We start from the raw sequence: 14422 nt of genomic DNA on the forward strand, positions 1-14422 counted from the left end.
GATCAAGGACCCAATCAGCTTCCGATACAATGCTGCGTCCACCCGATCACTGGGATCATGCTGAGACAACTTAGTGACCAGATCCATTGGAGAGGAAATGGGTTTACAATTCTACATGTCAAAGGCCTCCAGCAGCTAATGGACGTACTGCTGCTGGGAGACAAAGAACCCCCTCTTGATCTGCTAGATCTCCAAGCCGAGGAAGAAATGCAGCAATCCTAGATCCTCATCTCAAACTCCTTCGATAGGGCAGCCTTTGGCTCGGCTATGTGGGCCACATAGCTCCCTGTCAAGATGAGATCATCGATGTAAGGATAATGAGAGTAACAAGATTCTTCTCATGGAAGATAGACAAGTTCGGATCGGCTATGATCCTCTGAAATGCTTTCTGTATGAAAAATGCATCGATCTTCTGGTTGCATGCTCGTGGTGCCTGTTTGAGACCATACAACGCCTTGTGCAACCTATAGACCATCCCTGCTGAGTTTGGAACTTAAAAGCCGGGTGGTTGCTCTATGTAAATTTCTCCTTCAGGTCTCCATTGATGCCGAATGCTCCCATATGCCTTTCGCCAGCGTCATATGCTTGATGTAATTGATGACCTGAGGAGTGCAATTCAGAAAAAAGAAAAGAACATACCTACTGCAGAACTGACTCCATCATAACTCTCCACACGCTGTAATTGTTGCCATCCTACTGCCGTTCCACTAGAAAGGTGGGTAAGACGGAGATCTTGACCTTGTTCTCAGCTATCTCTGCCTCCAACTCTCTTGCTCCAAGTGCTTGCTGTTCCTTACTCAGGTACCTTCTCATAGATTTGCTTTCAGCTCCCTAACTTGCCTTTTCCAGTCCCTCAATGACCTCCAATCAGCAGCAACTTTCCACAAATTGAATGATTGCTTCTACAGCTCTCCTGGTCCCAGGCTCTATGCGTGCTGCTGCTCTGATACCATGTAAAGTGCAGCGAATGGTGAACAGGAAACTGGAGGTGGAGGGATGCAATACCGAAATCAGGAGAAAAGTCCCTCTACTGCTGGGCAAAAAATTCGAGAACAGTGGTGAAAGAGGGTAGAGGGGAGGCCTATACATAGCCCCCTCACCTCTACAGTCAGCCTGCTTATGCAGGCTGACCCGGACCGACCTGCAGGGTCGATCTGACCCAACCCATGGGTCGGGTCTGGGCTGTGGAGACCTGACTAGGCTGGTTGGGTTACCTGCCCCCCCCCCACCCAGGCCCTGGAATAGGTGACAGGAGGGGTGGCTCCACGCGGCAACATGACGGGTCCATGGGACCCCGAATCTGCCCTGATCTGAGCCGTAACTGCCCTGTATACTCCCGTACCAACCCCCTGAACCTGTGCTGTACCTTGGCGCAGCGATTGGCGTCCAGGATCAGCCCTCGAACTGGCTGGATCCACCATGACACCCTGGCAGAAGATGTGGCCCTGGTACATGTACATCCCCCTCCTATTCTATCCTTACATAGGGCGGGCAGACCCACAAAGCAGCCCTCACTCAGTAATGTACATTAGAAGATGTCAAACTCTAACATACAATCAATAAACAATATCCAACACTTTAATCTATTAGAGGTAAAACAAAGGAAAATAAACTTGCTTTAGGTAACCAAAGTGAACTTTCTTTGATCGAAGTCAATAATAAAAGATTTCTCTTTATTTCTTGAGAGAAGTACAATTTTGTGACAGCTTTCCCATCTTGGTGGGAAAAAATACCAGCTCTGATAGTCTGCTTTATCTTCTCAATTCTCTGTCTTTCCAAGATCATGGCTCCAGCTAAATCCTCATTTTAAGAACATTCGAATTTCACTTAAAAGTATTCTTATGTAACTCACACTGTAACCTAAGACATGGGTAAGTCAACTCAGCTTTGGGCCAGATGATTTGACATCATCAGAGAAGGAGATCGCGTCCTTCCTCTTAGGGTGGTTATTCAAGCTATCTTACCTTAGGTGCATCTACATTTGGCATCTCTTCCACTGTTTATTTACAGCAGAACTGTCGTATATGCCTTCATTTTCTGGTGGTATTATGTAGGTATGTAGTATCTGCCAAACACTTTCAACCATACTTTAAAGTTTTGATAGGATCTGAATACAACGCTAAATCAGTTTTTTTTTTTTGGGGGTCTTATTTTCAAAGCTTTTGTGGTCTGAATCATGGCAGTTCAGAAGCAATGGCAAATCCCAGTGGTTGGTACTGAAAAGGGCAGTGCTTTTCCTACCCCAGTCTGGAATCATACAGCTTGTGCAATTGAAAATAAAATGATCGTCTTTGGTGGGTTTGATGGATGCCGGGAGTTTTCAGATATTTCAGTCCTCTCTTTCTTTGATAATGGGTGTAAGTATACTGTTTATTGTCCCAATATCTTTTAATCGCCACTAATCTATAAATCACATGCACTAGAATTGAAACAATATTTCAAAATTCATCAGGTATGGATCTAGTGATGTTAGCTGCAAACATAAAAATCATAACCATGGCAATTTCAGGTTCTTGCAGATGGGTACAACCAAGATGCATGATGGGTGCATCACCATCTCCAGTATCTCAACATACAAGCTGTTTGTACCAACAGGGGCGATACATGGTGGTGTTTGGTGGATACAGGGGGTGTACAGGACATTTAAATGAGTTGTGGATCCTAGACTTGAATGCAATGACATGGACCTCCCCAGAGTGTTTTGGAGCTCCACCGTCACCGCGACGTGGACATGGAGCAGCAATCATTGGGGGGGAAATGTATGTTTTTGGAGGATTTAATGGTACCTCCCATTTTTGTGATGTTCAGGTTTTAAATCTGCAAAGTTTCACGTGGAATGTTTTGACCACTCAAGGACAAGTACCAACTCCAAGGAGACACCATGCAATGGTTGCTGTAGGAGACCATTTGGTAGTTCATGGTGGATATGATGGACAAAGGTATCTTGAAGATGTTTACAGTCTTGATATCAAAACCAAAGTGTGGAGATATTGGGACGTATTGAAGTCAAATATCAAGTCCTGCCTTTCAAGCCAGATTGGAGGAGGAGGAGCAGTGTATGGGAGATCTCTACACACAATGACCTTTGAAAATGAACGCTTGGTTGTCTTCGGTGGTGTGCATGAGCAAGGATCTCTGCAAGATGTGCTATTCCTAGAAAGCATTGCTGGTAAGGCAGCAATTACAGGTTCTTATGTATTGTGGATGATTTGGGGAGTAAAAACATGGCAAACCACTCTACAACTGTGTTGCATGTGGTACACATGGACACCTACAACCTACTAATTAAGTCATGTTGTTAGTTCATATTCATCAAAGATTAAGTAGGGTTAGATTAAATCTTTTAAGCTTAACTTTTTGGCTCTAGGACACTCAAGAGATGTCCCAGAACATAAAAACGTTTAGGACCTAAAATATGCATAGTTCATTTTTTTGGTAAACATGATAGCAGTTGATGTTGGTCATAGTGACTTTGATCGACCTGGTCAACATTTGAATAGCCCAGCGTGGTCAACCTTGAGTGCAAAGGTCTATATAAGACCCCTAAGCATCCTTTATTTCTCATTCTTACTTGCAACATTCAACCCTTCAACTCTGCTTTCTAACAGTCTTTAGAACCTGCTCGATGCATCTAGCTGATCTTGGGGCTTAGTCTCAACTCCATCAATAATCTCCCGTAAGGATCGAGCCACCAGGTGACTCCGTATCTTTATCCTCCAAATAGGATAGTTGGTCTCATCCTGCATACCCATTTTCACCAAACCTAGGGATAGGTATACGAGATGCCATGGGTGCCTATGTAGATTCCTTGCAGATCCTTTGCACTCACTACAAACCTTCACTTGATTAAAGCTGAAATGATTGAGTCAAAGTCACCTTTTTAAAAAAATCAAAGGCATACATCTTCAAATGTAGAAGCAAATTATGTATTAGACTACCTAGATTCATATAGCATAACTATCCTAAATGACAGATTTCTTCTTAGAATAAAGAAACACTATAAATTTGGTAAGACTACACGCATAGTAGTACAGCCAAAAACCTAATGTATAAATACATGAATCAAGTACAAAACCCACCGCAATAGTGTACCACAACTTGTTGCAAGGTATAGCCAAGTAATGCACCACTGCGGGCACCTCTGCTACACCCACTGCTGCAGAACCCTCCCCTACTATTGTGTGCCTCTTAGCAGGCTTTAGTAGTTGCTGTATAATATGCTTATTGTCTATATGCCCACAATTGCTCTTCTACTAGCATCTTCCAAAAGGCCAAACAAGCCTATGAGACCGAAAGGCAGATACATTTGCACGATAAACAAAGCTCCCTAAGGGGAAACTAGAAGTGCTAAGGGCATCCCTAAAAATTGATAAATTCAACTGAAGATCAATGACACAGAATGAGTGCAGCGCTCAAAATGTTTGATCATGTGCTCGTCCTAAGTGAAATGAGAGCTGTGTAGGCATAATTGGAGTGCTAACAAGTGTCTTTATGCCTATGAAGCATGTCAGAGACTCACTTGGGGCATGCTCTATTCTAGCTGTCAGCTTGACACATAGGTATCTTGAGATCACCTAGGGTTGTGATGCTGCTGGATGGTGCCTCGGTTGGGGCCAAATTTTCAGGAAAGGATCTTACATCATGAGCATTTCTCAAGTTGGGCTATTCCACAATTGCTTGTATCTTTGGCCGGGTCCATTGGGACACCTTCATATGAAATAATGTGCCCAAGATACTGAATTTTAGTTAGAAAAAATTCATTCTTCTGTTCATTAATGAAGAGAGCATTTTCAGCTAAGAGTTGAAATACAATCCTCAGATGCTCTTTATGCTCTTCTTAATTCTTGCTGAAAATGAGATTATCATCAAAGAAGACTGCTGCAAACTGCCGATAGTTTCTAAACAGCCGCTCCATCAACCAATTGAAAGCGGCTGGGGTATCAAAAAGGCCAAATGGCATTACTAAGTATCTGCAAACTGCCAATGGTTTCTAAACAGCCACTCCATCAACTGATTGAAAGCGGCTGAGGTATTAGTAAGGCCAAATGGCATTACTAAGTATTCACACTTCCTGAAAGTTTTGTCTTTCTTTTGGACTAATAAGACAAGAGAGCTACTGGGCCGGATCAAATCCTTATCCAAGTGTTCTTGAACTTGTTTGAAGATTTCATCTTGCTGAAATTGGTTTGACTCTATAGGGAGGTCTATTTGGAGGTGAGAATCCGGAACTATATCGATCTTGTGATCTTCGGGTCTTTCAAGAGGAAGATGGCTAGGAAGTTCTTGAGAAAAACAACTTGAAAACCCCTAAGAAGGTCTAATCGTGCTTGCAAAAGAGGAGTTGAACTTTATTCATCGTCTTCCCTTACAAGTACAAAAATGAGGAAAGAACACATTCCTTTCTTAATTAGATTGGAAAATTGTGTATGTCTTACCATGGGAATGGTGTTCCCCGAGACTCCTGTTGCAATGCTCACATCCCTACCCTTGTGTTGGAGGGTGAAAATGTTCTTTGCGTAATCAATCTGTGGGTTAACTTGCTTATGTCAAGGCATCCCGCGAATTACATCAATCCCTTGAATTGGAGCCACCATAAAGGATAGATGGTGCAGATATCCTTGAATGTGGACCCTTAACTTGCCAATGAGAGGGTACACCTTTTCTTCATTGCTTTTGAAAGCTGCTTCCTAGGCCTCTCCTTGATCTTCTGGGACTATCCCCAAGTTCTGAGCCATCTCAAGAGAAATAAAATTGTGAGGAGCACCATTATCTAGCAGAAAAAGAGCGGATTTATCCTTTACCTGACCCCCATGTTTTGAGTAAACTATGGGCACCAATGTGACCTCCTTTTTGTGGGGTAGCTTCCATATTGTTCACCATTGGAGTGTTCTTGCTTTGGGTTGCTTCTTTATTGTTGTTGTTGGGGCTGCTTTGGGCAGCCTTAGGGCATTCATAGAAGTTGTGGCCTCGTCCGCCACACTTGAAGACCTTGGCTCGGAATAGTACTTTTGCTTCTGGAAGGGGCTGGCTGGTCCCCTTTTGATCCTTTGGCGGTCTCTTTGCTTCTGCTCCTTCGAAAAGTCTCTTTGGAACTTGGGCTTGTCTTTGGAGCTGCGTTTGTTGTTGAAGAGCTGTTCCACCTTCAAAGCCACGTTGATGGTGTCCTCTAGAGAACCATTATGTGCACCATCAAGTCAGCCAAAAGTGAACCCTCTCCACCTAGGCGATCAACAAAGGAAGTGATCTCATCAATATAGAGCCAAAAGAGAGTCGGTGAGAGGGGGCAGCCTTGTTTCACCTCGATAGTGCGCTCAGCCTCGTCTGATAGACCTCCTGGGGCACGTACCCTCCCTCTGACGGACTCATATAGACTCATGACTCCCAAATCATGATCTTTGGAAGCTACAACTCCTGTAACCTCCTGATCAAGCGAGAATGTGGGACTGTATCAAATGCCTTACGAAAGTCTACGAATCAAGTGTAGACTTTCTGATGCCTCGACTTCGCCTCTTCAATAGTGGAGTGTTGTCTCCGAAAACCTACCTGCCCAAGAGCCTGCTGCTCGTGACCCTGTGTGTAGTTGTTGATCTCTCTCGTTAGTAACCGATAAATATATCTTAGCCAAAGTCTGGCCAATCATAAGAGTGTGGTAGTTCCCAGTGTCCATGGGATCACCCGCCCTTACTATGGTGGTGGTACTCCAGGTAGGCAGGAAGCCTTGGCATACGGCATGGATGAACAGTTGTGCTAGGACCGGGGAAAAGACCTCTGTCCATGTGCTAAGTGCTCAATGGGTAGTCCCTCACGATCTGGTGATCTCCGGTTATGAAGCCATAGAAGGGCAGCCCATTCATTCTGTGCAGTAAACAAGTGACACATAGTGGGTCTAGGCATAGAGGACATATCAAGTGATGCCTGGCCAGGAACATCATAAAGAGAGCATGAATATCTATGCTAGATTGTTGGATCTACGATGGGAATGGGCTACTTCCCCTTTGACAAGAGCCCCCATCCGTAGTAGGATCTCCTGTGCGAAAGGATCCAATCACCTCATCCATTTTGTGTATGAGGAAAGCTCATTTCTTACGCCATGTCACTTGGTGTGAGATCCGTTGTGCCTCTGGTGAAATCAAATGCCCAAGTGCTCGCTAATGTGAGGTGGGCTCTAATCTCTTTGCAATCATTGTCATACATCTGCCCATCTGGGACGTGTGCAGATCGAGTCATGGGAAAGGATCTGGTGGTACCATCCTGTCAATGTTGGAACTAGAGGGAACCGGACTTCCTCAGAAACACAATCCGCAAGGAAGATGTGTGTGTAATCCAAACCTCATCCAACATTAGTAGCATATTCTAGAGTTCTAGGAAAAGAAATCACAATGTGAAAACGGGAGTTGGAATTGCTGAAAACAAACAAAAACTCAGATGAGGATGGAGTCCTTGGCACCATTGCAGCCTCCCCTTGCTGAAAAGACCTGGATGTTGAGGCTAGAGATGTTGGAAAGGTCACCTCCCCATCCGTAGGCCCCCAAATGAGAGAGCGTGGGGAAGGGAGACCTAGGGAAGGATCGACCCAGAGAAGAGAGAGAAAGAGGGGGCTGCCACATGGGCAGCACCTCACAGTAAACCGGAGCTTTAGAGGGCGCATCAAAGGAGCTGATATGCAAGAGAGATGGCGGGGCATCAAGCCTCAGATTTGGCCTGGCTTGAGGCAACGGAAGAGCAGCAAAGAAGCAAAGGTATAATGCCTGGCAGCAGCACAAACAAAGGACCAGGTGTTGCAGGGAAGGGAGGGGCTGCAGTGGGCAACACCTGCCCTTATATAGGGCCAGGAGGATGAGCTGGTCAGCCAGTCTAGTCGGCCACATAGGCCATCCCATAGGTACATGCATAGGGGGGAGTTGGGGGAGCTGGCACAACACTACAAAGGGGGGCTGGACCCCTAGTTAAAGGTACAGGGCACACAGCCCAAAGAGAACTGCCCATAGACAGAAAAGTCAGCCAGGAGGCCTGCTCCAGTCGGCCACTTTTCCCAAGCCTTGGGGCCTATAACAGGAGAAAGAAAGAAAGAAAGAGATATTAACGTCCACGGGAGGCCTCACGGGCCTATGGGACGAAGTGAACAGAAAAGAGAACTCATACAAGCCTCAGTGGGCTGAAGCAAAGGGGACGCTAGGACCCTTGCTGAGCACTAATCTATGCTAACAGAATCATAATCATAATCATAGGAAAAAAAAGTCAACTACGGCTGCAGAGTGGGCCATATCAATCAATTTATCCAGGCGCTGGGACGAAACCAAAGCCTGGTACAGTGATGGCTCTCTGGTGGGCTGCGAAGATGTCTTGTATCTGTGTCTATCGAGCTATCTTGCGCTGCGGTGGGGGATGCGGTCTCCTCGCTCTTTAGACTATGTCTAGCGTGACCCCTCCCGCTGATCTCCCTGCCTCGATCCTCAGCTGATGGGACGAAACCCGCATGTGACCAATGGCAATCCTCAATGCATGAGAGACTCCTCTATCCTCGAGATACTGGGGTCTGATAATGAATCCCTCCTTTGATACTCTCAGGAAGGGGTCGCGATAAAATTGGGTCTTGGTGGGGAGCTCCTAGTTCCCCCCCCAAGTCAGGGATGTGTGAAGCTGAAGGAGGTCTAACCGTATGATACGGTTGATCTCATCTCGCAGGAGGGGCATCCATGTTGTACTGAAAGGGGGGAAGCCTGTCCATCTAGATACCGTGCCTGGCAAGCCATGTAGATATGTGTGCATACCATGTGTCTACCTGCTCTCTCTAGATATATGTGGATATATAAAATGCATTCAAATGAGGGGAGGGTGTTCAACAAAATTTAAACATGACTTCTATAAATTTTGACTTTCATGAGGTACATTCTTTTAACTCTTCCACCTACTTCTAGACATGTGAGAAACCCATATAGATATAGATTTGATTTCTTAGCTAGATCGAAATTGAATAAACTTCATGATTTTCGGGAAGGTTCTATCAAATGATCTAATTTTAAGTCAATATTGGTTAGTGCACATTATACAAATATCAATATAAGGTTCCTCAATAAATTAAGACATCTTAGGACTAAACAACATCTTTGCAGCCCTCAACCTCTTCATACCACCCAAGTAATCTATGCTGTCTAGAATATGCATGGTAATAGTATGCTTTATGTAGGTCCTACTTATCGTAGAGATTTCGTCTATTTTCAAGAGCATGTTATGGAAGCCAAGAAAGTTCATAAGAAGGATTCCTTGAGATTGGAGATTTGAAACCCTTATATGCAACAATGGAAAATTTTGGGTTTGAATCCTTTCACCATTTTCCGATTGAGCATATAGATGGAGAAATTTCTTAACTTAAAAGAAATTTTCAAGGCAACCAGGCTCCATAAACTTTTTTCGACAAGAAGTTTACATTCCTTCTTTTCTTTAGGGTTTGATTTAGAAGAAAAGTCGGCTCACCACGAGAGTAAAAAGGCTAGTCAAAAGAATCCTATGGTTTGCAGAACTAATAATGATATTAGAAATGTTACATCTATGAGGGAAAGTTTTCAGTTCAATCTGTGCAGTTCAGGGCACTCTAGTGTGCAGGCCAACAGCAGGCTGGAGAACAATTGGGAGTGCATGGTGCAGCAGCAAGGGCTCACAGCCTAGAGCAGCTGCTGAACCTTACACAGAGACACCTGGCAGAAGAGGAGTCGTCCACTTCAGAGGATGCAGCAATCAGGGGGTTGAGAAGAATTTGGACTGGGAAAACTTTGTAGATTATGTCTTAACCAAGATTTTGCAACTAAAGGCTTTCAAAGAAGTGAGGGGAAGTTACAATGGAAGGAGACCATGAGGAATGAGATGGACTCCATACTTTCCAGTAAAACTTGGTACTTGGTGGCTAGGCTAGCATGACGCAAAGTCATTGGAATCAATTGGGTCTTTAAAGTCAAGTATAAGTCCAATGGCTCTTTGGACGAGTATATAGCCAATTTGGTGAAGGGTGTGCATTGGTAGAAGGATTCGGTTACCAAGAAACATTTGCTTAGTTACAAGGTAACCACCACAAGGGTAGTTCTGGCCTTAGCTACACATCATCAATGGCTGAATAAACAAGACTTTAGCCCTCTTTGATTTGAGATGTTGAAGAGGTGATGTACGTAGAGCTACCTCTAGGCTTTGATAAAGTTGTAGACTCTAGAAGGCACTCTACAGGTTGGTATAGGCCTTGAGAGATGCTTTCATGAATAATTATGATGGATTGGATTGTTCAATTGCCTTTCAGATACCAACTCTATCTCTTGGGAGGCAAGGAGGAAAGTTATACTCATGTTATACGTTGATGATGTGATTGTAAGAAGAGACCACTCAAAGAAGATCACAGAGATCCACTCTACTAATGCCAAGAGTTTTAGGTGATCGACTTCTTCAGGATTGCCTTGTCATTGAATTGCACTGAGGACATGAAGGCATCTTCGTTTCATTTCAAAGATACATTGGTGAGATTCTAAAGTTCTTCAAGATGGAGTAGTGTAGACCATCTACCACTCTTGTGTAGGCAATTGCAAAAAAAAGGCATGTCTCCATAGGTAGACGTCACATACTATGAGATTGATTGGAAGCCTCCTTATATGTATGATACGCGGTGTGGAATTGGTTTTGCAATTGGCTAGTGGGCCAAAACTCTACTAAGCCTAGGATGGTCACACTATGGGGCGGGTATAGGAGATGTTAAGTCGCATCACATGCATGCAAAACTACAGCATCATATATAAGATATGAGCCACACTCGGTGGTGGCTATTGTGATTTAGATTTTCAGGTGGTATCGATACCAAATGTCTACATCAGGCTATTGCTTCATGATCAGAGGGATTGCATTTCTTGGCTCGGTACTCGGCAAGAAGCAATAATGCTAAGAGTTTAAAGGCTGCTTGCATTTTGACATGTGAGGCAAATCCTTGGAAAGTCCGCCATGATCTTTATATCTGCACTTTGGGTGAACCCCAAGACCTTGAAGAACGACATCATGGATGAGAAGTATTTGGTGCAGTAGGCAATATACTTAGGTGTCTCTTGTGCTAGCTTGCTTTAAAAATATTTCTTGCTAGATATACCAAAAGGTCACAACAATAGATTTGTCAAAAGGTCAAAACAACAGTTCACCTTAATACTTAAAGAGTCCAATATTTTGTGTACCCTGTATCAGTCAGGCACTCTAAATCAATCAACATAGAATGATTCAACCATAGAGATTGATGCCATTGTCTCTGAAGGGATGATTCGACATCACATCAGAGAAGGCATTTTTTATAAGCTTCTAGTAGCACCCCCATGTACATGATAGCACATAACCACAATTTATGGCAGCAACGGTTTGACCTCTTCTCTTTGGGTCTATGCAAATGCTTAAAGCTGGACATGGTTAAAGGACTTGCCTTTATGGTAACCAACACCATGAACCATTTCTCAAAATTTAAGCTACATGGACCAAATGGCATCTAGAATAGATGCACAGTGACATAGCAAGCTATATGACAGATTTGTCATCATTGGCATGTAGCAAATGCTGTTGCTTTCATAGATGATCCCATTCAGAAAGTATTTGTCTACGTCACGTTGAAGAGGTCTCAGTTGCTTGGAAATTTAAGACTTTGGAACAAGCTCAGACAAATCGTAGAATTAAATGCCTTCGATCCGACAATGGAAGGGAATATATCTCAAAATCATTTACTGAATTCTACCAACACTTGTGTGTCCACACATGGTTTTCCTTGCCGAAGACTCAATATCAGAATGGTGTATTTGAATGAAGGACTGCATGACATTTCACAGTGCAACGACCAAGATGTTTACAGATTTGCCAACAAACTTTGAGCAAACCTAGTATGCATATCTATATCCTTGATCAATAGGTTATCTAAGAATGCCTTACATGATATGGCATCGGATGAAGCATGGAAGGGACACAAGCCAACTTTCTAGCATCTCAAGGGTTTTGGTACTCCAGTTTACATTGTATTCCTAAAGGTAAATGAGAGTTTTGGTACTAAAGGGTAGAAATGCATTATGGTTGATATGCTAAAGAACAGAAAGCATGCAAACTTTGCAAACTTGTTACCCGTAAGATGATTGCCTATGGAAATCTCACGTTTGATGAGAAGCTTAAACAAATAAATGAAAGGAAGCGAATATATTGACACAAATGCAAGTGAGAAAACATCCCACAAGATGTACATGCTTTGATGAATTTCTATTCAACACAAGTGGAAATAGTAAGCAGAATGGGGCATCTCCAAGTCGATATGCAAATGTTCTGATTCATGTTGCACCACATGGTTAGCATGACCAAGAAGCCTCTACATCCACTAAGAAACAAACGGTGGATGGCATATTTTTTATGTAAATAAGTTATATTGACTCTATGCTTGAGTAGTTCAGGATGTTGGATGCCATTGAGATAGCAGACACATTAAGACTGTCATTACATTCATAAAATCTTGAGAGTGATCCTTTTAAGTATCCGACTTTATACAAGCAGGAAGTAGCTAGTAAATGTGATAGCAATGTGGCCTGACATATGCTATACAGTTTGACTTCTGACCAGTTGATGGCAAAACCATTTGTCCATCGTCGGAATGGCGTGAAGAGACTTTCAAATATCTCAGTGGGACAACAAATCGTCAGCTGTCATAACCTCAAGTGCCCAACCCACAAACCCATAGCTTACTCGTTTTGTGATGCAGATTAGGGAGGTGGCTCGAAGAGAATGCTGATTTCAATATACACATACACGCTAAATTCTAATTGTGTATCTTGATCAAATAAGAAGCAGGGTACCATGGATCGTCTATCGCAAAGGATGAGCATATATTACTTGCTAGTTGTGCATTATTTTAGATATTACAGTCTGGCATGCAGATAGTATGATGGTCTTATTCTCTCCTGGTCTTTGAATACTTTTAATATGTAGTCTAGAACTTCCCACACCTAGGTTACCTGTATCATGTGATGCTATTGGTATTGTGATATTATAATAGTGCCATTGCAGTGATGCTGTAGCAGAAGAATTGTAGGCCATGTTCACATTGAAGGTACAAGCAGGAAGTATAGGTGTAAAGTGGCTTTGTAAGGTTGCAAGAAAATTGTACAATAAAGCTCCCAAACTGTGTTTTGCAATTTGGTATTCTAATTGCATTAGAGAAACTGTTCTTGATTTTACTAGTTTTCACGTGATATGTATGGCTACATTTGACAAAAGGTTTAATTTCCTATGGGAAAGATAGTTTAGCTTAAACGCCTGCCACTTTGACAGCTTTGCAAGGTATGCGTACAAAAAAACTTCTGTTGGAAGAGGTTTCAAAAGGTGCTTATCTCCAACAAAGACTTCACGGTTGTGAGCAGCTTCTGGAAAAACGGTCACAAGAGCTGATTGCTACTCTTAATAGAGCAACCCAATTTGAGCAAGCTTATCAGGTTCCTTTTATTTTTGGCCGTTTGAAGGAATCAACATTACTCGAGTAATTTTGTCTAAAATCTCTCTAATTTTAAAATTCATACAGGAAGAAGTTTTCTCTGTTGCTTAGAAGTTGCTATCATAATCGTTGCATACACATAACTTACTTTTAATTACGAAGTAGACATATTTTATATTTATTTAATCTAGATCTTTTGGCAGAATGAACAGAACCACAGAAAATTACTGATTAACAAGAACCTGATCTTAAGGAGGAAATTGGAAAAAGCACGAGGCCTATGTGAAAGTGAGATTTGTAACTTTTGACAGCATGATTCTGTTTACGATGACTAATTCTCCTATGCAATGGTACTTACACAGTAAAATGGTTAAATGGATACTTTCACACTATCATTATATATTTCTGCTTTGCTTTCTTTCAAACTGTTGAGTGAAATATATCTTTCTTTTAGTGTATCTCTGTCATTATAGGATATCAGAAAGGCCTAACATGATTGTTAATAGTCTTGAAAATATGACACTCTTTTTTGCTTCATAAACCTGCTTCACAGATGTTCAACATTCAAACACACTTTAAGAGGCTTCATTTTCACATGAGCCTCTTAAGCTGGCCAACCCATTTTGGGAACCTCGCTGAACACCTCAACATCTAGATTGTCTGTAATCAGTCAATATCAGGAGTACAATCCAGCCTTGGCCTACCAGAAAGGCCCTACAAGCTCTTTTCGTATACTATGGCAAGCATACTAGACAAATATTCGCAACTTTGCATCATGCAATGAAAATAAACCTCCCGCCCCTGCAAAAAGAGGGAAAAACTGCAAAAAGAAATAAAGGACTAGCTTATATTCTAGTTCTAATTTCCAGATTTGAGTCCTCAAGCCTTGAATTAGGTACTCTTTGGACACTTGGTTCTGTTATGAAAATGAATATAATATTCTTAACC

At 42.6% G+C, this 14422-nt stretch overlaps 1 protein-coding gene across 1 annotated transcript in view; it reads left to right on the forward strand.

Moving 5' to 3' along the window:
• LOC147902816 (uncharacterized) overlaps nucleotides 1-13782 on the forward strand; it is an 82860-nt gene extending 69078 nt beyond the window's left edge. The window contains exons 13-16 of the mRNA XM_087373947.1: nucleotides 2184-2357; nucleotides 2510-3169; nucleotides 13315-13475; nucleotides 13678-13782. Coding sequence (XP_087230073.1) covers nucleotides 2184-2357; nucleotides 2510-3169; nucleotides 13315-13475; nucleotides 13678-13782 — 1100 coding nt within the window. The remainder of the gene's footprint in view (nucleotides 1-2183; nucleotides 2358-2509; nucleotides 3170-13314; nucleotides 13476-13677) is intronic.
• Nucleotides 13783-14422: the final 640 nt, after the last annotated feature.

This window comes from Dipteris shenzhenensis, chromosome 4 (assembly GCF_047967505.1).
Source record: "Dipteris shenzhenensis isolate YYH24624 ecotype China chromosome 4, Dip_SZ_1.0, whole genome shotgun sequence".
Taxonomy (NCBI): domain Eukaryota; kingdom Viridiplantae; phylum Streptophyta; class Polypodiopsida; order Gleicheniales; family Dipteridaceae; genus Dipteris; species Dipteris shenzhenensis.